The sequence below is a fragment of the Fukomys damarensis genome, unplaced genomic scaffold (assembly GCF_012274545.1).
Source record: "Fukomys damarensis isolate Sample0158 unplaced genomic scaffold, DMR_v1.0_HiC HiC_scaffold_13, whole genome shotgun sequence".
Taxonomy (NCBI): domain Eukaryota; kingdom Metazoa; phylum Chordata; class Mammalia; order Rodentia; family Bathyergidae; genus Fukomys; species Fukomys damarensis.
This window is the reverse complement of record NW_022900925.1, coordinates 7,538,628-7,561,684: the sequence shown is the minus strand read 5'-3', so window position 1 is coordinate 7,561,684 and position 23,057 is coordinate 7,538,628. Positions and strand designations below refer to the sequence as shown.

At 47.1% G+C, this 23,057-nt stretch overlaps 1 protein-coding gene across 1 annotated transcript in view; it reads right to left on the bottom strand.

The window, feature by feature from the left end:
- LOC104855943 (myosin-13) overlaps positions 1-23,057 on the bottom strand; it is a 106,715-nt gene that overhangs the window by 65,634 nt on the left and 18,024 nt on the right. Inside the window, exons 14-27 of the mRNA XM_010615028.1 lie at positions 22,131-22,440; positions 20,247-20,320; positions 20,065-20,152; positions 16,931-17,048; positions 15,984-16,107; positions 14,746-14,882; positions 13,002-13,257; positions 10,836-11,078; positions 7,459-7,635; positions 6,309-6,454; positions 6,105-6,195; positions 4,487-4,876; positions 687-813; positions 485-603 (exon numbers count right to left, since the gene is read on the bottom strand). Of these exons, the coding sequence (XP_010613330.1) occupies positions 485-603; positions 687-813; positions 4,487-4,876; positions 6,105-6,195; positions 6,309-6,454; positions 7,459-7,635; positions 10,836-11,078; positions 13,002-13,257; positions 14,746-14,882; positions 15,984-16,107; positions 16,931-17,048; positions 20,065-20,152; positions 20,247-20,320; positions 22,131-22,440 (2,400 nt within the window). The remainder of the gene's footprint in view (positions 1-484; positions 604-686; positions 814-4,486; positions 4,877-6,104; positions 6,196-6,308; positions 6,455-7,458; positions 7,636-10,835; positions 11,079-13,001; positions 13,258-14,745; positions 14,883-15,983; positions 16,108-16,930; positions 17,049-20,064; positions 20,153-20,246; positions 20,321-22,130; positions 22,441-23,057) is intronic.

Sequence of the window (23,057 nt, the reverse complement as noted above, 5' to 3'; positions counted from 1 at the left end):
GAATCAAGCACATCATGAGGCTTGTGTAAATGCTTCAAGGGGGCCCCAAGCCAGGTATCCTTTGGGAAGAAAGATACTTAAAAGCAGGTGTCACAGGAGGCGACCCACCAGGTATAATGAAGAAGAAAGAGGAAGCCATTCTAAGTGGCTGGTGTGAAAGGCTATGCAGAGATCGTCAAATGACTCCAGTGGTGAGGGGGAGATGTTCCTGGCTGGTGAGGGGACTTTATTAGAGCACCCTCTGGGGACAGACATGTCCAGAAAATGGAGCACTATGGTAGGGTTTTCTAGCTCTGGGAAGGGAGCTCCAAAGCCATTGACCCCTGGGTTTAAGGAACAGGTTCTTACTGCACGACACGGCAGAGGGAAGGTGCATTAGACATCTGGATGTGGTGCTGCCTCCCGCCAGTTTGAGTGGAGTGGTTGCATTACCCAGCTTCTTAGGTTCTGGCTGATTCATGCATCCCCCAAAAGGCATCCTTACCTTGGTTTCTTCTTCCAGTTGCCTTTTAAACTCCTCCAGCTGTTGGGTGAGGGCCTGCTTGCCTTTGGTTAGCTGTGAAATCAGAGACTCCTTCTCCTCCATTTGGTGGCTCAGCTCCCCTACCAAACACATGTATCCCCATGTCAGCATTGGCCATCGACCCCCGTGGCCCAGGTGGCCCCAGGGCATGGCCCGTCCTCACCATTTTGGGTCTGCAGTCTTGCCTTCTGCATATTCAGATCATGGATTAACTGAGTCTGCTGGTCATCCTTGGCTTTGATTTCATTAAATTGGTCTTCCACAGACCGGCACATTCTTTCCACGTTACTCTAAAAAAAAAAAGTTCAATGTGAATGGAGGAAATGGGTTCCTGATGCCCAGAATTGAACTGCACAGATTGATAGTTTGGCTTCTTGTTAGGTAAAATAAAAACGCGGGACACATAAAAGCTGCTTTAGAATGATAATCACTGGCCAGGGATTTAGCTCAGTGGCTCTGTGCCTGCCTTGCAAGCACAGGGGCCTGAGTTCTAGTCCCGGTACCAAAATCCAAAACAACAACAAACCAAACCAAACAAAATGACAATCATTTCAGATTTGCCCTATTTTTATTTGTGATTATTCCTTAGTCACCAATAGCTTGGAGCATCAGCTTTTGGTGGGGTAGTATTCAATGACATTAATACTGTCTAGGAAGTTGCCTCTACAAGGAACCCTAGGATTCTACTGGAATGTAGACGTTTCTGTTGCCAGGTGAATAATATTTGCAAGCAATGTAGTCGGGCAACATTGCTGAGTATTTCATTCAATAATAAAAACGGTTCCCTGTGGTGGCAGGGAAGTGGAGAGATCTACAATCCCCGTCTTTAGTTGGCCTGTATTTTCCTGAGGTTTATTCAAAACCTTGTGTCTGTTGTGGGCCTCGTCCCTCCTCCCACCTGAGAACATATGAAATAAAATGAGCATACGCTTTTCCTTAGCCTGGGAAGCCTGAGATGGCCTCAGAAGGAGCAGGGATATTAGAGCCAAAGGGAGACCTCCAGGAGCTTGGGATGTATTCGAGACACACGTGACAGAATTCCAGCAGGAGGAGTCAAAAGAGGGCCAGTAACTCACAAGGAGAGAAATCAAAGGATATAATAACGATGAAATAGAAAGCAACAGGAAGTGCTCCTTCCATTGAATTTTAAAATTGAGGACAGAGAGCAGAAAGCTATTCTGGAGGCAGGGCAGCTGTCAAGAGGGGCTGTATAGACAGCATGTTGGCAATTCTGGGGTTTCTTCTAATCCAGCCAACCCTGTAACCTGTGTTACAGGTGGAGGGGTGGGGAGAGGATGAGAATGGACATGAATCAGTGAGCTGCAGTCGGGGAATGTTGGATGTGCTCGTGTGGAGGAGGCTTGGTCCCCAGTGGAGTGGTACAGGGCAGTGGTGGGGCCTTCAAGAGGTGGGGCCTAGTGGGAGGCAGTCAGGTAAAGGGGCTCCTCCTTCGGGAGGGATCAGTGCTGATCTCATGAGTCTGGATTAATTTCTGACATCTATCTCTTTTTTCCACGCTCACCATTATAACATGTGCTCCTGCCACTGTGATGCCATTCACCATGGGGCTTTTGCCAGAGCTGAGAAGATGCCAGTCCTGTGCCCAAGAACCTCCAAAACTGTGAGCTAAGTAAAGCCTCTTTTTTTGTTTTTGTTTTTTGAGACAGGGTCTCACTATGTAGTTGAGACTGACCTGGAACTCACTATGTAGCCCAGGCTGGTCTCGAACTCACAGCAATCCTCCTGCCTCAGCCTTCCGTGTGCTGGGATTACAGGCGTGCGCCACCATGCCCAGCTGCTAACACCTCTTTTCTTTACTAAGCACCTGGTCTCGGGTGCTTTGTTATGATAGTAGAAAATGAGCTAAGACAAGGATTAAGAGAGAGCCCAGAACAGCATGAAGCAGGCCCTGCACAAGGACCGAAAGAGGCTCCACAGAGGCTCCTTTGCTGCTCTGACCCTATCTCCTTTCCTGTTCCTGACAGACACCCGACCTTCTGGGATTGCTCTGTGGGAGTCCTGCAGTGCCACATCTGGGGCCACTGTTGCTTCTTTCAGCCCAGCCAAAGAGCTTCAAGTGGGCTCAGTGCACCCTGGAAGGCGGGGAGCTCTTAAGGCTAGGAGCACACAGACTCCGCTGGAGGAAAGCTTGGCTCGAAGTCATAGGCAGAGGTGGTTTACCCTGCAGCTGCTGCAGTTAATCTTCAGGGCCTTTGTCTGTAGGGGTCCTGGAGGGTTTGGGGGGTGCAGCTCCCGGTGAGGAGGGGTCTGTCATGAACAAATTATATTTCTAGATAGGTATTTCTGGCAAAGGCCTAAAGAGACCTCAAAAGAAAGGAATATGATCTGTCATTCTAAATTAATACTGATGTGCACACCTAATTTTCATAATTTTGTACACAAGTGGCTCTCAGTATCTGCAGGTCCCACATTCTCAGAGTCTACCACACACAGAAGGAAAATATTTTCAAAAATTGCATCAGTAATCAACATGAACAAACTTTTTTCCATCTTTATTCTTTGGACGGGACAGTGTGACAGTTGAGCACATAGCATTTCCATGGTGTTAGGTATTATAAGTGATCTAGAGATGATTAAAAACATTCAACAAGATGTACGTGGATTATCTGCAAAAACTGCAGCATTTTATACAAAGGACTGAGCATCCATGCATTTTGGTGTCCATGGTGGTCTTAAAACCACCTCCTACAGATGCTGAGGGACACCTGTGTTCCTTCTTTTCCTTCTTCCTTTTCTCCTCCTCCTCCTCCTTCACCCTCCATTTGCCTCTCTGACTTTTCCCTTTCTCCACCCCTCTAAATACTGGAATTGAACCTGTGGCCTCTGCAGTGAGCCCAACCCTTTTATCTTTTTGTACTGGGGACTGAACTGAAGGCCTCTGCAGTTAGCTCCATCCCTTGCCCCCAGCCCCTTTGTTATTGTTGTTCAACTCTGAGGTTAGGTCTTGCTAGACTGCTAAATTGTCCAGGCTGGGTTCAGACTCACAATCCTCCTACCTCAGCCTTCCAAAGCGCTGGGGTCACAAGTGTGCTCCACCGTGCACCGCAACTTTCCTTTTTTCTTAAACAGCCCCAACCCTCTCAAGTTTTAGATGCTTCGGAACCTGCAGCCATGCGTGCGCACACGCACAATTTCACACTGACTCCGCCTCCTGGTGACTGGTGCCGTGGAGTAAGAATCCTACCGGGAAGGCCCTTTGGTACAATTCGTCCTTACATTTAGTTCTAGGACAGGTCGGATGCACCGGAAGCTTTCTGTAAGTTTCAGGAAGGATGAGCGGTGGTACCGCACTCGAGCTTCAGGAGCGCTGAGTCTGAATGTTTACCTCCCTCCCCCATGTGTTCAAATTTAATCCCCAGTGTGGTGCTTTGGGAGGTGTGGCCTTCAGGAGGTGATTAGGTCACAAGGGCTCCACCTTTTGAGGGACTGGTGTCCTCACCAGAGAGATTGGAGAGAGCTCCTCTGCACCTTCTGCTATGTAAGGACTCAGCAAAAGGGTGCCGCCTGCGCAGCGTATAGGGAATGTGCTGGCATATCAATCTTGGCCTTCCCAGGCATCAGAACTGAAAGCAATAAAGGCCTGTTGTTTATAAATTACTCAGTGTATTAGTTACAACAGCCCCAACACACGAATGACACCTGACTTGAGTGAAAATGAGGACAGTGTTTTGGACAGTGATGGTGAGCTTTAGAGGCCGAGTGCTCAAACTGCAGCCCCAAACCCGCTTGTTTATCGCCAAGTGCCAGCACTGCTATTTAACCTGAGTGCTTGGCCGCTGGGGCGATGCTGACTTGGCACGTGTGCCAACAGAGAGGGCTCTGTGCCCACTGAGGCACGCGTGCCATAGGTTCACCACCACTAGTTTACAATGTGCTGTGGGCTTCTCACAGGACGGAGAACATGGTGCCCTCACTTGTGCCAAGACTAGGGTTCTCAGGTACCTTCGACTTGGAGACCGTCTCCATGTTGCTGGCAAGGTCGTCGATCTCCATCTTCAGCTCGCTCTTCTCCTTCTCCAGCTTCTGCTTGACCCGCTGCAGGTTGTCGATCTGCTCCCCGAGCTCCGCCACGCTGTCCGCGTGCTTCTTCCTCAGCGTGGCCGCCGTGGCTTCGTGCTGCAGGGTCGCCTCCTCCAGGTCCCTGCGCATTTTCTGGAACTCAGCCTCCCGCTTCTTGTTCATCTCGATCTGGGCAGAAGTGGCCCCACTGGCTTCTTCCAGCCTCTCGCTGATCTCCTCCAGTTCCCGGGAGAGGTCAGAGCGCTGCTTCTCAATCTTGGCTCGGAGTGTGTGCTCGGCTTCGATTTCTTCCTCCAGCTCTTCTGTGCGAGCCTGAAAAAGTCACTGTATCAGAAACGTGGCGAGGAGAAGCGCAACCCACTCTGGGAAGGGCTGAGTGGGGAGCAGTTGAGGTAGGGCGGCCCAAAGTTAAGAATACATTGTAACATTCAGCGAGAAAACAAACCATTTTGGAAAGAACCTAAGTGTCCCCGAATAGGGGAACATTCAAACCCACTCTGATGGAGACAGGCTGTTGAAGTCTCTGAAGCCACTAGGTGCTGATGCATACCTACGATGGATAGCTCTGTCGAACATGTTCATAAATGAAAGATGTAAGTTGCAAAACGATACTCTTGGTTTGAAAATATTTATGCAAAAAATACAAAGAAACAAGAAATATATATTCTAAGTATATATGGCTCTTTTTTTTTTTTTTTTTGAGACAGGGTCTCACTTTGTAATTGAGACTGACCTGGAACTCACTATGTAGCCCAGGCTGGTCTCAAACTCACAGCAATACTCCTGCCTCAGCTACCCGAGTGCTTGGATTACAGGTGTGCGCCACCATGCCTGACTCTTAAATGCTGTAAGTACACAGGAAAAGATCTAGAGGGTCGAAATGAAACTGGTCACTCCTTCTGAGAGGACTGGGCACAGGGCTTAGGGACAGTGGTCAGTCCACCTTATCAATAATATTTAGCTTTATAGATAATAGTTTGATTCTTTTTTTTAAAGGAAATATGCTTGTACATTATTTAGAAAATTAAGATATTAACCACGCATGGTGATGCATGCCTGTAATCTCAGCTACTGGGGAGACTGAGACAGGAGGGCAACTTTGGCAAGACCCTGTCTCAAAATAAAATATTAAAAAGAGATGCGGATGTAGCTCAGCATTCTGTGGGTTCAATCCCCAGTACTGAAAGAGAAAGAAAGAAAAACGCTGAGCGTGGTAACATTCGCCTACTCAGGAGGCCGAGGCAGGAGCATTGCTTGAGCCTAGGAGTTTGAACTCAGCCTGGGCAAGGCAGTGAGATCCTGTCTCAAAAAAAAGGAAAGAACAGGTCATTCTCTCCAGCTCTAGTAGGAGGAAGAAAAGAAGAATCTCAAGAACCACAGGGGAGCCGGGGATTTAGCTCAGTGGTGCCACCGCCTGCCTTGAAAACTGAAGGATCTGAGTTCGATTCCTGGTACCAAAAACAAACAAACAAAGGGGAGACAGCAAGCATGACCAATGCAAAAGGGGTTTCTATGACTGGGATGGGTTTGACACTTTCACCTGCAATTCTTTTATCTTCTTTTGCAACTGCAAACTGTGAACTTGTTCATCATTGATTTTGCTTTGTAACTGACCAACTTCAAACTCCTTCCTGCAAATAGATTTTGAAGAAGATAAAAGCATACCAGATACAAGTCTTTTAAGGGCAAGGGATGGGAGCTGGCTGTTCAGGTTCAGACAGAGAGAGACAGAGAATACGCTTACTTCTTCAGTTTCTCCTCCATCTGTTGCTTGTCATTTTCTAGGTCCGTAATGGACTCCTGGGACATTTTTAGGTCTCCCTCTAGTTTTCTCTTCAGTCTTTCCAGGTCTGCTCGTAGTTTCTTCTCCTGCTCCAAGCTGCCCTCGAGCTGGGAAGACACAGGCAGGAAGGCTGGGACCGTGTGGGAAACAGAGCTACCCCTCAGCCAAGGCAGCTGTGTACCTGCTGGGGCTTCCAAGCCGTAATCAGGCGCTCACCAGAAGCCCCCAGCTGGGGCCACATGAGTGGTCCCTGCCTTCCCCTCTTCTGTCCTCTAGCAAAAAAAGACTCCAGGGCGCTGGGTTCCTTGGGGGCCTCCAAGGTCCCCTTTCTGTGTTTCTCAGCTGGGTCCCACGTGGCCCACCCTATGCCATATTTCCTATAAAAATGTGATGCCCAGGGGTGCATGACGTTGCACAGACAGGGACAAGTGGGGGCTTCTGTGATCTACACCGTGGAGTCCAGGGGAGACCGAGGCAAGGGACTCGCCTGCTTCTGTGTGCACATGGGAGGGTGTCGGGAAGGAGCACACTCTGGGCTTAGAAAAAAATAAAGAGAGTTGCAAAAGTTCTAGCCACAGTTGTGAGCAAAGCCAGAAAACTTCAAATCTGGCTCTTACATCAAGAACAGTGAGGTTCTATGATAGGAAAAAATAGGAACTTTCACGGCCACGAATAGATTTTTCTTTTGGCAGTTCTGGGGATAGAGCCCAGGGCCCTGCACATTCTAGGCAAGTGCTTTGCCACCAAGCTGTATTCCCACCTGGAACCTGTCCTTAATAACGCTACGAACAATGGGATGAGACTGGAGGTTTGGGAACCTGAATGACAACAATGATGAAAATATTAGCAGCTAGTGTTTTACTGAAAGTGCTCGATGTGCTGACCCTTTCCTAGAAGCCCTCTGGGGCAGAGCTGCTTATATTCCATTTCACAGGATGGAAACTGAGGCTTCGTGGGGTTAATTGTTCTGCTCATTCTGCCAGCTTTGCCCCGGCCGAGGGCAAGACTGAATCTGAACTCAGGGCTCTGAAGGCTGCAGCCCCCTATCCTGTCCACCTCTTGCCTGCCCCTGAAGTAATAAACCCTAAAGCAGAGAGGCCCGTGGCCTTACATCATCTGTCTGCTGCTCGAGCTTCACAGTGATTTTGATCAGGCCGTTGACTTTATCTTCTTCAACCTGCAGGTCATCCAGTGTTTGCTGATGGGCTTCTTGTAGAGATTTCTTTTCTTTGGTCAATTTGGAAACGTTTTCTTCAAGGGCTGTCATTTCCTCAGAAAGATTCTTTACCTAGGAGAATACCAGCACCAATTTAATACCGAAGCAGTCAAAGCAGAAGTCTCTGACAGTAGAAGCTATTGCGGCCTGTGTCTCTCTGCCTCTGGCTACTGTTTGTTTAAAATTGGACAGCGTCTCATGCAACCACTGTGGAAATCAGTATGGCGATACCTCAAAAAACTAGGAGTAGAGGTCCCATTTGACCCAGCTATTCCCTGCTGGGTATCTTCCCAAAAGAATTAAAAGAATCTTACCACAGTGACATATGTGCATCCATGTGTGTAGCAGCACAGTTTGTAATAGCTAAAACTTGGAAACAGCCCAAGTGTCCACCAACTGGAAACTGAAGAAGGAAGATGTGTGTGTGTTTCTTTAAAAGTAAAATGGAGTACTACTCAGCCATAAAGAATGAGAAACTAGAGACATTCATAACTAAATGGATGCACATTGAGGTCAGACTCTTAAGTGAAATAAATAGGACTCACATGTAAATACCAAATAGTTTCTCTGGTGTGAGAAACTGAAAGTGTAAATGAGGAACAAAGTGTGTAATAGATAAGGTGAAACAGGAAGAAAAGGTCTAAAGGGGTAGAGGAAGTGGGAGGGGTGGGGGGAAGGAAAGACGGGAGAAGAAAAAAATATGAGAAAAGGAAAAAAATGGAAACAAAATCTCTGTAAATAGGGAAGGGTGGAGGGGTTGAAGGGAGGGCAGAGGAATGCAGAAAAAATAAGAACCAAGATACATCACATAAAGGTACAAGATCCCAGTGATGAATGTAACTGTACTGTATACCTAGAATGTACCAATAAACTTAATGAAAAAAAGGACATTTTCTCAAGTCTTTTTTTTTTTTTTTGGTACCAGGAATTGAACTCAGGGCTTGATGCTTGCCAGGAAGTCACTGTACTGCTGAGCTACATCCCCAGCTCAGTTTTTTCTTTTTTATTTTTTTGGTTTTTTGAGACAGGGTCTCTCTATGTAGTTGAGACTGATCTGGAACTCACTATGTAGCCCAGGCTGGTTTTGAACTCACAGTGATCCTCCTGCCTCAGCCTCCCGAGTGCTGGGATTACAGGCGTGCACCACCACGCACGACTTCAGTTCTTTCTTCTAATACCACTGGAGAATGGTTTTGAACACAGTGATCCTCCTGCCTCAGCCTCCCGAGTGCTGGGATTACAGGCGTGCACCACCACGCACGACTTCAGTTCTTTCTTCTAATACCACTGGAGATTGTTGGCTCCAGGGATCTTCACATTGAGCTACATGCTTAGCCTTTCTTTTGCTTCTGTTTATTCTCTCTGTCTCTTTCTCTCCCTCTGTCGCTCTATCTTGAAGTGAGGTCTTACTATGTTGTCCAGGCTGGCTGTAAGCTCCTAGGCCCAACCAGTCCTCCTGCCTCAGTTTCCCAAGTAGTGGTGACTACAGGTGTGCACCACCATATCTGGCTAGCCTCTCTGTTTTCAGTCTTCTTCCTTGGTCTCAGATTTTTCCTTTAGGGTTACTCCTTTAAGGTGTCATTATACTTTATAAGGAGGGGCATTGTTAATGCGAATATACCTCCTCTGAAGGACAATGCACCAATCTGTGTTCACTCACAGTACAGCTGCAGAAATGTGCTGCTTAGGTTAACTGATGGGGGTTAGAATGTGGCCGGAAGGGGAGAGAGAGGCACGAAGTGCTTGCTATGCAAGGAAATCTAGAAGGGAGCCTTGCGTTGTCCAGATTCAGCGTAACGGTTCTAAGCGTGGAGATTTAAGGCATTCTGTGGAAACCTTTTTTTCATGTACAATAGTCTTCGGGATCAGAGGCGGCTAACTCTTGATTAGGATGCTGAACCTGGCCGTAAACGTATCTCTCTCTCTCTCTTTCTCTCCTTTCCCTCTTCTCCCCTGCTCCCCTTCCTCTTCTCCCTTCGTTCCTTCTCCTCTTCTTTCTTTCTCCTCCTCCTCCTCTCTCTCCTCTCTCTGCCTCCCACCCCCAAGCTCTATCTCTCTCTTTCTTTCTCGGAACTGGGGGTTGAACCCAGGGGCCCTTTACCGCTTACCCCCAGCCCAGCCCTTTCTCTCTTTTTAAATTTTGAGACAGAGTCTTGTTAAGTTGTCCAGGCTGGGCTCGAACTTGCAGTTCTCCTGCCTTAACCAAAGTGGCTGGGATTTCAGGAATGCACCACCACGCCTGGGGACATCTGTTTTTAATTTGTACATTTTTTGAAATGTTATCAACAAAGAAAAAAATAGGATTTCGCATGAAGTCTGGATTATGGCCTCTCTTAGAAGGTCAGAAGCTCTCACAGTACCGGGTTCACAGTCCCACCCAAGGGCAGTTGGCTGGGGCTGAGTCACGCTGCCACCTGTGGACTAGGCAGTGCCTACCACGGTCCCCATCCCTCCCTATTGTCTATTTCCATCACTCCTAATTATCTGAAACTGACTCTGAGCGTCAACTACCACTGTCACTTTATAGCCATCAGACCCCATCCCTGGCCCACTACGATGTGAGTAGTATCGTCCGCTTTCACAGATCTTCGCGGGTGTACACCGTAGTGCATTCTGGGTATTTCCTTCTCCACACTTGACACTGGGCTTCCAGTGTCCATCCTTGGCACCCTGTGTGCCGAGCCCGTTGCCCCCAGTGGCTGCTCGGCACTCCCCGGTGAGCATCCACCACGTTCTGCCTCTACCTCCCAGCCCTAGACCTGACACTGCTCAGTTCTGCTCCGTAAGCAGGGCCACCATGAAGTCCTCTGTGTGACCCCTGTGGACCAGAGGAAGAGTTTCCCAGCAGAATAGAGGGACTGTAGGATAAGTAAATTCCTAACTCGACTAAGTAAATCCAAATGACCTTCCGGAAGGTGGAAGGCTCTATACCGTTCCAGTCATGCCTGAGGGTCCTGAACACCCCCCTCCGCGCCTGTCCTCAATGCCAAGGAGTTTTCTGCAAGTATTTGCCTGCTCTCCCTGTGCCAGGTGCAATGAGGAAAAGTGATGGATGTGAAACGACTCTTCCTCCAAAGAAAATGCTAGAAGTTCGTGGTTCCGCAGGGAGGACTGAGGGGAGCCTGGGAGATGGAGAGCAAGGCGGCGGGATCTAAGTACCCTTCTGCTTGGTTCCCCCCACTCACTCCCAGACCGCGCTGGGTGGGTGCGGCTCCCGCCCCCACCTTGCTCCTCCTTACTGAGCCACTGCGGGGACCCTTGGCCGTGCCCACCTTGTTCTCCGTGGCGTGCTTCTCCTTTTCAACTTTGGTCAGGGTCAGCTCAAGGTCATCAATGTCTCTTTGGAGAGAGGAGCATGTGTCTTCCAGAGTCCTCCTCTTGACCACCAGGTCGGAGTTGATGTCCTCCTCCTCTTCCAGTCTTTCATGCAGCTCCTTGACTTTGGCTTCCAGGTGGATCTTGCTTTTGATGAGCCCCTCACACCGTTCCTCGGCATCCAGCAGATTCTCGGTTTCCTGAGAGAACCAGGCCATTGTAAGTTTCGACCAGCCTCTTGGCAAACCCTGGAAGGAAAGGGCCTCACCCTCTTAAAAGCCCAGTATCTGAGTCTGGTGAAGTGGTGCATGCTGGTAATCTCAAAACTGGGAGGCTGAGGCAGGAAGATTGAAAGCTCAAGTCCTGCCTGAGTGATTCAGGGAGACCCTGTATCAAAATCAAAATCAAAATAAAAAGGTCTGGGCATGTAGCTCAATGCAAAGGCCCTGGGCTCAATCCCTAGCACTGTCAGTGCGGGAGAGGGGAAGCACATTATCCTGACCTAAGCCAAGGAGTGGTGCACACACATGCACTCACATGCATTTACATACGTGCCCATTATACATACCTGTATATCACCTGTACTGTTCAGGAGGGTTGCTGGGGATGGAACCCAATACCTGGAGCAGGCTAGGCAAGAGCTCTACTACTGAGTGACCTCTTCATCTCCATATACTCTTTTTATAAAACCACACAGCATTCAATAGAAATTTGCTTATGGCAACTACAAGGGAATTCATGGGATTTCTAGTTTGTTCTAAATAATAAGCGTCTACACGATTGCAGAAATTTGAGTGCCTTGTCACCACATTCTTCCTGGTACTACCTGCTGAAAGGGCCCCATCTACTCTATGTTATCCTGAGGTGACGGGTACTTTTAAAACATTACCACCATTTAGCTTCCAACAGCAGTGCGCTGCCTGTGTGCAGCCTCCTGGAGCCACAGAACTGCACACCGGTAACACAAGAATCAGTGCTTGACTAAGCCCGTGCTCTCGTGAGTGCCTCCGTCAGGTGAAGATCAGCTGATTCTATTTTCACACTGAATCAAGCTGTGTCTTCCCGCAGAAGACTATTTTAAGAACTAGACACACATTGCAGGGGACGCAGGGAGAGAGACTCGCGAGGATGAGTGCCCATCTGTAAATGTAAGCTCTGGGCTCGGTATTTCACACATTATGCATTAAACCTCGGAATCCTCATCAACTGTATGAGGTGAGTCGTGGTACTACACCCATTTCAGAGATACAGAAACTGAGCCATAAAGGAAGTGACGTCTCAAATCACAACGCTACAGGCGAAGAACGAGGGGGTGGAGAATGAACTGCAGCTGCCTCGCATGATCGTCGCCCTGGATTTGATCCCAGGCCTGGAGGAGGGCGTGTGTGGAGGACCTGGGACATGAACCCAGGCATTTGGTTATACGGTTCCATACTTGTTCTCTTGCCCAGCGTGCCTGGGAAGGGTGCTCCTAAAAACTGCACTATACTGATTGGGAAAGTGAAAAAGAGAGTAGAACATTCGTTGCACATAAGGCAAAGGCAAAAAAGTCTTTGGGGGCTCATTAAAAAAGGAGAGTTATAAATGTCCTCACTCTGGGAAGTGAGACAATTATACTGCCGGAATGTTGTACGGAGCAGATGTGGCTTCATTTTGCCCCATTTATTTGATAAAAATGTGTTCTCTAAAGCACTTTTGAAGTATATTATTGAAAATCATATGTGGAAAATTACTCTTTCTACTTTGAATTGGGTTATTTAATTTTAATGATTTTTATTGATATGATTTTTGAAACACCCAGTGAACTCCTGACAGCTTCTGATTATAGTGACTTGCACACACCCCTCAGATCTATAGCAAAATATGACTAACTCTGCTATGGAAGACAGGGTGACACCAGGGATGGCCCAAGTTCACTTTGCAGTCGTATTTTCTGATCTGTAAGACTTTGGTTGAACCAGAGCCTGTCCTCCATCAGCCGGGTGGTGCAGAAATACTGTGTATGGACACTAGGTGGCGCCACTGCCTCTTGAATGCACACTTCTTTGGGCCCTCAAAGTTCCCCCTCCTGCTCTGTCCTCCGGAACGAGTCTGTTTTACATTCTCCAGTGGAAGGTACTTACAGACTGGACCTGCAACTGGAGGTCATTCTTTTCCTGTAGGAGGGAGACCATTTTCTCCTCCAGCTCCTTCCGGCGAGCCTCAGCTCTGGCCAGTTCTTCCTTGGTTCTCTCAAAGTCCTCCTTCACGGTGGCCATCGCCTTCTCAGCCTCTGCGCTCTTTAGCAAGGGCTTGATCTTGAAGTACAGGTTCATCCAGGGCCAGTGCTTGACATTCATGAAAGAGCGGATGTTGTACTGGAGGCAGAAGATGGAGTCCCTGTGTATCCAGGAGGACTCGGGTCAACAAACCACAGCAAGTTCTGGTCTCTACTCCCAGCCCTCATCTGCAGGGCCCCAAACCTCCTTCCTTCCTGGCTAGGTGGGCAGGAGTTACAGCCAGGATCTGCATACCCTATGGGTCCAGAGTAGCTTTGCAAACAGTGAATGCAGGACACAGCACACGAACAGTTTGTAGTTCTTTCATTCTCCCGGCTACCTGCTGTACCACCTTACTGAAAAGCTCTACCTGAGGCCATCAGTGGCCTCCATGGCCAATGCAGTGAGCATCTTTGGTTCCCCTTATGAGTCTTTTGCTCACTTTTGAACTGTTAATTGCCCTTTCCCTTTTCTGGTACTCCCTCTGCCTTTGATTTCTTGCTTTGTGGTATTTTGCCTGTGGGCCCCCTCTTCCTGCTGAAGTGTTAATATAATGGCCTGTCTCCAGCATCTCCCAGTCTCTTGCCCCGCAGAACGGATCTGTTTTCCTGTTTTTAACTGTTGCCCATATCCAGTATCACCTACATGATTGCTTATCCACCACAGCTTCATATCCACCCAGTTCACAGGTGCCTGAAAATTTGCTTCTCCTTCCCTTAAACTGGCTTCTTCTTTGGGATTTTTCTTTCATGTCTGTACTGGTTTTCACTTGCTTCACCAAGCTAGATGCCTGGGGGGACTCCTAACACACAGTGGTGCACTGTGACACACCAGTGGTGTTAGATCTATACAGGGGGTCAGAGAATCAGGGAGAGTGAGCTCCCATCTACATTCGACACTTCCCGAAACCCCTCCACAATACACCAATCAACAGTGCTGCTATTGCTTCTCTTGGGTCATTCAAGGAGTCAGATTCATAAATAATCCTTCACTTTGTGCCCTCTTCTCTCACCCATCAACTATGTTTTAACTCAAGCACTTGGACAGATGGCTACAGCTTGGTCTTGTCCCTTCTCATTCCCTCGTGTTCGTGCTCTCCTGGATGCCAGAGTAACCCAATTCCAACACACATCTCCCATGGCTCCCCACCAAGCAGAAAATTCAGTCTGGGCTCTTGAACTTCATGCACTGGGGATTTCCACTGCCTGCTGCTCTGCTCCAATAACAGTGACTGCTGGTCTGTCTCTCTCCCAGGCCATCTTTTCACGGGACGTGCAAAGCTTCTTTGGGAAAGTTCTTTCTTCTTGCTGACCTCTCCGTGCCAACTCCCACCCCCCACAAGGAGGTTGAGGGCATGTTTGCGTTGGTCCCCACCCTCCCTTTGCCATGCCCTTGTCTGTCTGTGAGCTGCTTGAATTCGGGGTTCTTTTCTGTATTCCCCAGTATCAAGCAGACTACCTAGCACAGGACTTTTGCTTAGTAAATGCCGGCCCAATGAATGAATGAAAGAATGAAGGAGTAAGTGAATATCCCAAGACTAAAAGCAGAAAATGATAATCAGCTGCTACAGAGGGAGGGCAGAGTAAGATGGAGCGAGAGTCTGTGTCACCTCCTCTCCATCATCTTCTTGAACTCCACCCGCATCAGATACCCCCTGCACAAGGCCTGTGTGCGTGTCATCAGGGTCACCAGCTTCTCATCTCGCATCTCCTCCAAGAGTCCCAGGAGCCCAGCTTTGAAAAAGACCTGCATTCAAAAAGATACAAGCCCTGCTTAGTCTTCAGGAGGTGCTCAACCTGGGCCAGTGAGGGGGCCTCTTTCTACCTAGCCCCAGCCTTGACCTGCAGAGTCATGGGTCATAACCAGGAGGAATATAGCTTCCACTACTCTCTCTAGTTGTACCTCCTGTGCAGTGAGGTTGCCTGTTTGAAAGTAGGTGCCTGGCTCACCAACTTCGTGGACCAGTTTTGACAGCATTCACACCTACCCAGGAAGCAAAGACAGGACTGGGAAATTGTGTCTGGTTGAGGAGAAAGTCACAGATTTCTGTGCCTCCTCATTTTCCTCTGTCTAGGTTCATGTGGGAAGGCTGGTGCCACCTTCAGGCCTACTGCACTCAGTCCTCTCAGCAGCAGAACTGCTGCATCCTCATGACATTCAAGGAAAGAGAGCACCCTGTGAACCAGATGGGGGTCCCAGCCTGCCCCTTTCTAGAAGGTAGAGATGTGGAGTCAGGCCAGGATCTGAAGTCAGCCTTTGCCACATGATTGTTCTTCTCGGACTTATCTGTTCACGGGACCTTGAGCACTGATCTCGGCCTCTGGTGCCCCCATTTCCCTTCCCTTCCCAAGAAGTCGGTGAGGTAAGCATCCACCTTATCACTATCACCCTTACTTACCTCTTCAGTTATTGTAAGAAGTCCATTAAATGTGTGTGGAAGGCTTTTCTCAGGGTAACATACTGTGGCAGCCATTTTATACTAACATACTAACTGGCAGCCATTTTACTGGTTGTAATTATTCTTCTCAAGTTCTCACTGTCCCTCCCTGGAGTCTGTTCTACGTTCTCTTCTCCCTGGAGCTCTTTCTTCTCCATTAAAAATCACTCTTTTCATTTCCTTCTAGAACACCACAATTCCCCATTGCTTTTTTCCCTAGACTTCTAATCTAAGCTTCTAGCCACTTAAAGAACAGCACAGAAACAGCCATAGAGTTCTCTTTATCTGGGCTCCCAGACAAAAGACAGTAAGGCTGACAAGAAGAGGAAAAAGTCTCTTCCCTCTGCCTTGCTAACAAGTGGCCAGGGCTATGGGTTATGTTGGAGAGTCCCAGATTCACCTGTCCTCACCTTGGTGTGGCCAAACCGGTACTGCTCCCGGTCCACATCAATGGAGCTTAGGAGCTTCTCAGAAGCATTTTTGCTGTCAATGAACTGCCCTTCGGGGATGGCATTGGCATTGAGAATCCTGTACCTGAAGAGAGGGGGCAACATTCCTGAATAAATTTAACTTCAGACAGGACCTATATCTGAAAAGAGGCCTTCTAGAATCTTCTCCCATTCCAGCCTGAGGAGGAAGAAGAACATCTTATGGCTGAGCTAGGAGAAGGGGATTTCCAGGAGTGTGCTCCAGACAAGGAGGATAAAGCAGAGGGAGGAAAGCAGGAAGAAAGGACTCTCAGTCCAAGAACACACAGCTTGAGTTTGGTTTCAGAGGACATGGTTCTTGTCTGACTTGGAAGAGCCTTGGAATCACCTGTAACCCAGAGACTTTGATACTCTTGCCTCTGGAGGGTGCTCTCCCAGTCTCCGCCCTGGATAAGCCTGGACTTCTAGACCTGGATGGCAGCCAGGAGGAGAGAGGTGGTCTAGAGTGGTGGGTCTTAACTGGAAAAATTTGGTTCCATAGGGGCATTTGCCAGTGTCTGAAGACAGTTTTGATTGTCACAGCTTGGGGGAAGGAGAAGTGGCTTGCTACCAGCGTTTTCAGAAAGAGGCCAGGATGCTCCTAAATTGTAGGCCAGGATCCTGCGATGTACAGCAACAGACCCCACAGTAAAGGACCAGCTAGTCCCAGAGAGGCTGGAACATTCTCGTCTAGAATCAGGCAGGCTGGAGGGCTTGGACTCTGGCCTTGGGATTGCTTTGGGCTGGCACATCACTCACCGTGGGAGTGGGATCAACCCCCGAGGAGAAGACATCCATAGAAAGCCCTCTTCAGCTGCCCAGCTGAATGTGGTGCCTTTGGGGAGTGTAAAAAGTGCCTTAAAAGGAGAGATGTAAAGCAGGGGACCTACCGCTGTTTGAAGTCAGCATAGAGGATCCGGCTGGGAAAGCCTTTCCTGCAAATCCGAATGCCCTCGAGGACCCCGTTACAGCGCAGCTGGTGCATGACCAAGTAGTGGTCCATCACTCCTGGGGAGAGAGTGTCCCAGGGAGCAGGTCTGTGGCCTTTTCATGTCTGAGCTCATCTTGGGTAATCTGCACACCCAGACTGGCATAGAAAGAGTTAGTGCCAGCTCTAAGACTTAGGAGGTTGGGGATGGCTGGAGCCTGTCTGGGAATCCCACAGAGGGAAAATAATCCCAACCTCCTTGGGAGACTCTGGTGCCTACAATCATGGAAACATGAGCTAAATTTCTGCTCTTTATCCTGCTCGAGGCCCTGAAGTCTACCTAGGCTCTCAGAGAGGTCAGAATGGGAGTGAAGTAGTCCTTGGGCTTCTCATTAGATAAGATGCCATGCCTTCCTACCGCTACAAGGATGCAGATATAAAACATACAGCCTGCCTTTAATGTGAGAAGGGAAAACAGCAGGAGGCTGTGGGAGCGGATGGAGAGGGCTGAATGCAGAGGAAATGCTCATCTACTCTCTGTTTAGCACCTGCTGTGGGAAGTGAGGGCTTGTGGGGGGAGATCTAAGCTTTAGGAGGAAGATGAGAGTGTGAGGGACAAGCATCAGTGAGGTGGGTACCATGGCCACTTTTGGCAGCCAGCTGGGTCAGGCACAGATCAGAACATTCTGTCTTGGGGCTGTGGGGGGGGATAGAGGAGAGGTACTACCGGTATGTGACAGCTTCTCATTGTGGCCTTTCTAAGGTGCTGGGGAAGGGTGCAGGTAATGCTGGCCTTGATTGAACCTTATGGAAACTTCCTGAATGTTCGCAAGCTTCCTTAGTTGCTGTGAGGAGGGATCATTATACAATTACACAATTTCCAAGGCTTTGCTAGAGTTGCATTGTCCTGTACAGCAGTTATTAACCATGTGTGTCTATTTTCATTGAAATTCACTAATAATAAAACTTTTATTTCTTAGTTGTACTAGCTACGTCTCCTGTAACTAGTGGCTGCTGTATTGAACAGTGTAGATATAGGACCTTTTCATCATTCCCCAAAATTTTACTGGGCAGCCATTCTGTGGGGGAAAAAACTGGTTAAGACCAAGGAAAAAATATATCTGAAATTGAGAGAAGCTTGTAGCTAGAAACATAGAAACTATCTAGACTTCCTCCCATAATTTTTTCTTTTTCTCTTCTGTATGGCAATGCCTTCATTTTATAGTGAATAGAAAATACATGGTTTAGAATTTATGTGGTTTAAGACTCTAGTGGTATAAACGGGTACAGTTACAATTTTCTTTCACCTTCACCACAAATCTACTTAATATTCCTTTTTGAAAACTTCAAACATTTCTATTCCTTGGTTATTCTCGAGGTATTTTCTTTATCTTCAGATAAACCTTCTTATCTTAAAAATACAGTGTTTATATTGTTTTCATAACATACTTTGTTTTTAATTCATAATTTCCATTTTATGTATTTCCTTGAGGCGTCCCTGAGATTTACTCCCCCAAGTAAACCAGTGGCACAGTTTGCAGCCCCAGAGGCTCAGTCTGTCCGCCTGGTCCTCACAGGCTGTCTCTCTGCTGTGGGGAGGAGGCAGGCCACATGCACTTCTGATCCGCACAAACATGTGCTCAACAACAAGGGCAACAACTGATCTTTTTGTAACGGAATACTAACATACAAGACAACAATCTAATCTGCTACTTAACCAAGGACAGGGCTCCGTTCCAAGCCTGGAGGTGAGGCTGGCTGTGATGAGCTCACTGGAAGGGCACACCGTGCACTGGTCTGTGCCTTTGTCCTAGGCTTTGGGACTTCCATGGGAGCCGCAGTTCCACTAAATATAGTAGACCTCGTCATTCGGGGAATGAAAATTTCTGGTTGTGCATAGTATTGCTAGTAATTGACAGACAGCATTTCGTGTGAGTTCACAACGTGCTTGGCCCTGTTTTCAGTGTTTTCCTTGTACTTGCTCATTTAATCCTTGCAGCAGTCCTCTGAAAGTGGGTTAAATGAGTGAATATTTATGAAGCGAACAAGTGCTTCAAGAGCACTTGTTAGAGAAAGGAATAAAAATACCATTTGTTATCCTCATTTTCTAGACAAGAAAGCTGAGGCGGGAGCGCTGGAGCACTGAGCTTAGTTAGGGTCACGTGGCAGGAGAGGCTGGGATTTTTTTTTTCTCTCGCCAGTCCAGCACCTCGGCTCACTTGCCATGCCGAAGGGGCCGGGTGTCGGATCCCAAGCCATGAGCCCAGTGTTTGGCACAGAGCAACTTCTCTGTGAATGAGCTCCTCACGGTCCCCGCTCTGGGGAACCGTTGGTTCTCTGTGCTACAAACGACCCCGATAAACAGCGATGCTTTTGAGAATACGTGTGGGTTAGGACAGAGGGGCAGCCAAGGTCTATGGTACTGTGTGGTGATCTGTATTTATATCATATGGTCTCAGATTGATGTGTTCTCATCTGTAAAATGGAGAGAATGGCAAATATATCACAGAGAACTGTTGCGGGGTGAAAGATAATTGAGTCGGGATGATGGTAGACAATACAGTCTCAAGAATGGTTGTTTTGATGCTGTCCTTATCATGGGATATTGAAGGCAATGATTTGCCAAATGCAGCAATCCTTAACTTTAGAGTAAAGGATTCTAATAGAGCCCTTTAAGAATCGTATGAAAGCCACGGATCACATGTGTCTAAGAATGAATGCATGATATTTCTATATAATTTCACAGCAAGCATGCCAGATAGAAATCCAGGATGACTTCAGATGAATAATGAACATTATAAAAGGCATAAGTATATCCCAAGCATTGCATGAGTCATACTTACATGGAGTGATATTTTGTTTATCTGAAATTGGAATTTAACATGGCATGTGGCATTTTCATTTGCTAAATCTGGCAACCTCAGTAACAGACTTCTTTGGGAAGTGACAAGGATTCTAACCCATTACACACACACACACACACACACACACACACACACACACACACACACACACACACACACACACACAGATTTTGTGTACATTTCAGGGAGTCCTGTGCTCTTTAAACCATGGTGAGATTGGATTGTTACTCACCAGGAGTCTTGGTCTCATTGGGAATCAGACATCGTACGAAGTGAGGGTGAGTGCTTCTTAGGTTGGTCATCAACTTGTTTAAATTTTCCTGGCACACAAACCAAAGTGAGCACATTTATCTTAGCACACGCCATGTCACTGGGAGAAAAACCACCCAGAGTAGAAGCTGCCAAAACACGAACCCTGAACACGGCCGACATGGTCTGGAAAGAGGAGCCCTTCTTCTTCCCGCCTTTCTTGCTTCCTCCAGCATCACCTGAGGACAGACACAAGAGGACATGTCAGGCATGGCCCAGGGGACCCACAAGTGGGCTCTCCAAACCACCTCTTCCAAGCCCAGAAGCAGGAGTTTTTGTTTCCTTTGGATGTAAGAGAACCAAAGTTCTGCTTGTTTGAGTGTTTTTAACAAGCATCTCAATGACTCAGACTTGGGATATTCAACTTTTCACTGTCCTCCTGGGGTGGGGGGAAGTGGGAGACACACGATTGTGAGTTTCACATTCTAAGGTGGAAGGGTGCTCCTTTCTTCTAGAAGCCAGACATGGCGTCATGCCAAGTAGCTGGTAAGGTATGTGCGTCCCTCTCACTGATGATTCTTTTATGAGTTCCTCCTTTTACTCTTGAATCCCTGTTTGTCTCTGTATGAGGAAGTTACTGAAATCAAGGCTAAAATTTCTCAAGAATACTCTAACCGCTGATATCTTCTCTCTAAAAATAAACCAATTTGCTAGCTTAATTTGGAGTCACTGATATTTGAGCTATCTTTTTTCCGAGTGACTCATTTTCCTATGTTGCTTTTGATACTTAATCAAAATTCAGCCTTGGGGACAATGCTATGTATCACTTTCCCCCGCACAACTTTCACTTCCCCCTCACATCCCCAGGGCCTAGCAGGAGCGTGAGCTTGGATTGGGGATAAGAGCCAGGAAAGCAATTTCCCCAGATCCACACCCACATAGGGTTTTATAATAAAGCCTTGGTATTATCTCTAAATGAGATTAAGCAATACACTTGGAGAAATATTCTGGCCAGATTCAAGGAAAATGACTTTCATCATTCACATTTAAACTTGTACCCACTTATTACATTCCTCTGCCCAGAGCACACTAGATATTAATTTAAAAATGATCTAATTATTTGGTGAATGATTGTATTTAAAAATGAGAAGCACTGATATAATAAATATAGACATTTGCAATTCTATTTTGGCAATGATTTGCAATACAAACATACTGTGAACCTTAAAAGTGATATGAGCTTTGGAAAAAAATTCAGCAGTTCTTCAAAAAGTGAAACCCAGTTACCACAGGACATGGCAGTTCTACACCTTGGTAAAAATCCAAGGGGGCTGACAGCATAACCCAGGTAGAAACACTGTTTATACAAACACGTGCAGCAGCCTGTTCACAAGAGCCAAAAAGCTGAGGCCATCTAAATATCCATCAACTGGTGAATGGATAAATGAAACATGGTAGAGTCATACCACAGAATGTTATTTGTCTGTAGAAGGGAGTGAAATACCAGTGCATGCTATGCTATCTACAAATCTTAAAATACAATAAGCCTAAGTAAAAGAAGTTAGACGTGAAGACTCTACGAAGTATGGTTCAGTTTGTCTAAAATTGGCAGAATAAGCAAATCCATGCAGACAGAAAATAAATTAGTGGTAGTCAGAGGCTGGGAGAAGAACAGGAAGGGACTGTTCATGGATCACAGAGGCCATGGAATTAGAGTAAGATGATGGTGACACGAAATTGCGAATTTATTGAACACCACTGAATTTTTAAAGGGTCAATTTTATGTCTTAAATTATGCTTTATTTTAAAAAACTATTAAACAATGAGATATTATCTACCTTGTCCCCCCAGAGTTCTATTTTATGTCCACAGAACTCAACGTCTTAATGAAGAGGAGGTATACAAGTAGGGAGACAAAAAATGGAGTGGAGAGACTGACAAATAACATCAAGCTCAGCCTCACCCTCGCGTTTGACTAGTGGTTCAGAGAGCAGCTTCGGGCTATGAGTAAGTACACAGAGCATGCCACAGGAGGGAAAAGATCTGCACCTGCGTCTGCCCCAGCATAATTGGAAAAAAGGAAAGACAGCAACTTCAGTGAAGACTTCTGGTACAGCCCAACCACGGTGTCATTCAGGGGGTCCTTGTTCTTGTCCAGCCAACCAGCAATGTTGTAGTCCACGGTGCCGGCGTAGTGCACCAGCGAGAAGTGGGCCTCGGCTCGGCCTTTGATCACCTTGGGCTTCTGGAAGTTGCTGGACTTGCCCAGGTGCTGGTCATACAGCTTGTTCTTGAAGGAGGTGTCTGTCGCCTTGGGGAACATGCACTCCTCCTCCAGGATGGAGAAGATGCCCATGGGCTGGAAGGAGAAAAACAAGAGACTATGCCTCTGTACCTGGGAATATACCAATGGCTCCATGGGCTGGAGTAGCCAGAGGATTCCTCTGATGCCATCACTCTGGTACTAGAAACACTCGAATATAAGCTTTTGTTAGAGAAAGGTTTCTGGTGTGTTTGATGCAATAATAGAACAGTGGTAGATATAGAGTATGTGTTGGATTAATATTAGTAGAACAAAGGAACTTGGATTGAAATTATGTATGATGTGTATCTGTTAGCAATAAATTAAAAAATAGCAAGTTATATATAAAAGTCATATATTAAACCATGTCTGAATTTCTCTTTGCTACTCCAGGAAAATATACTCATTCCAACATGACAAGTAGTCAAATGTTAGGGGAAGTCCTTCATAAAAAATAAGCATCATATCTTGTTTTCATGGTAACATCTTACCAAGAATTCCACTGCCAATGATTCCTTGTTGGGCAAGTCAAACAGATAAGAAATGCCACAGTCCTTCCTAGGGTTCGTCCACACTCTTGAGGGTAACTGGACCTTTAGATTTTAATCACCCACTCACCTGTTCAGGTGTCAGCATAGATTCCAGGCACTTTCCACATGCTTACCCTCACTGTG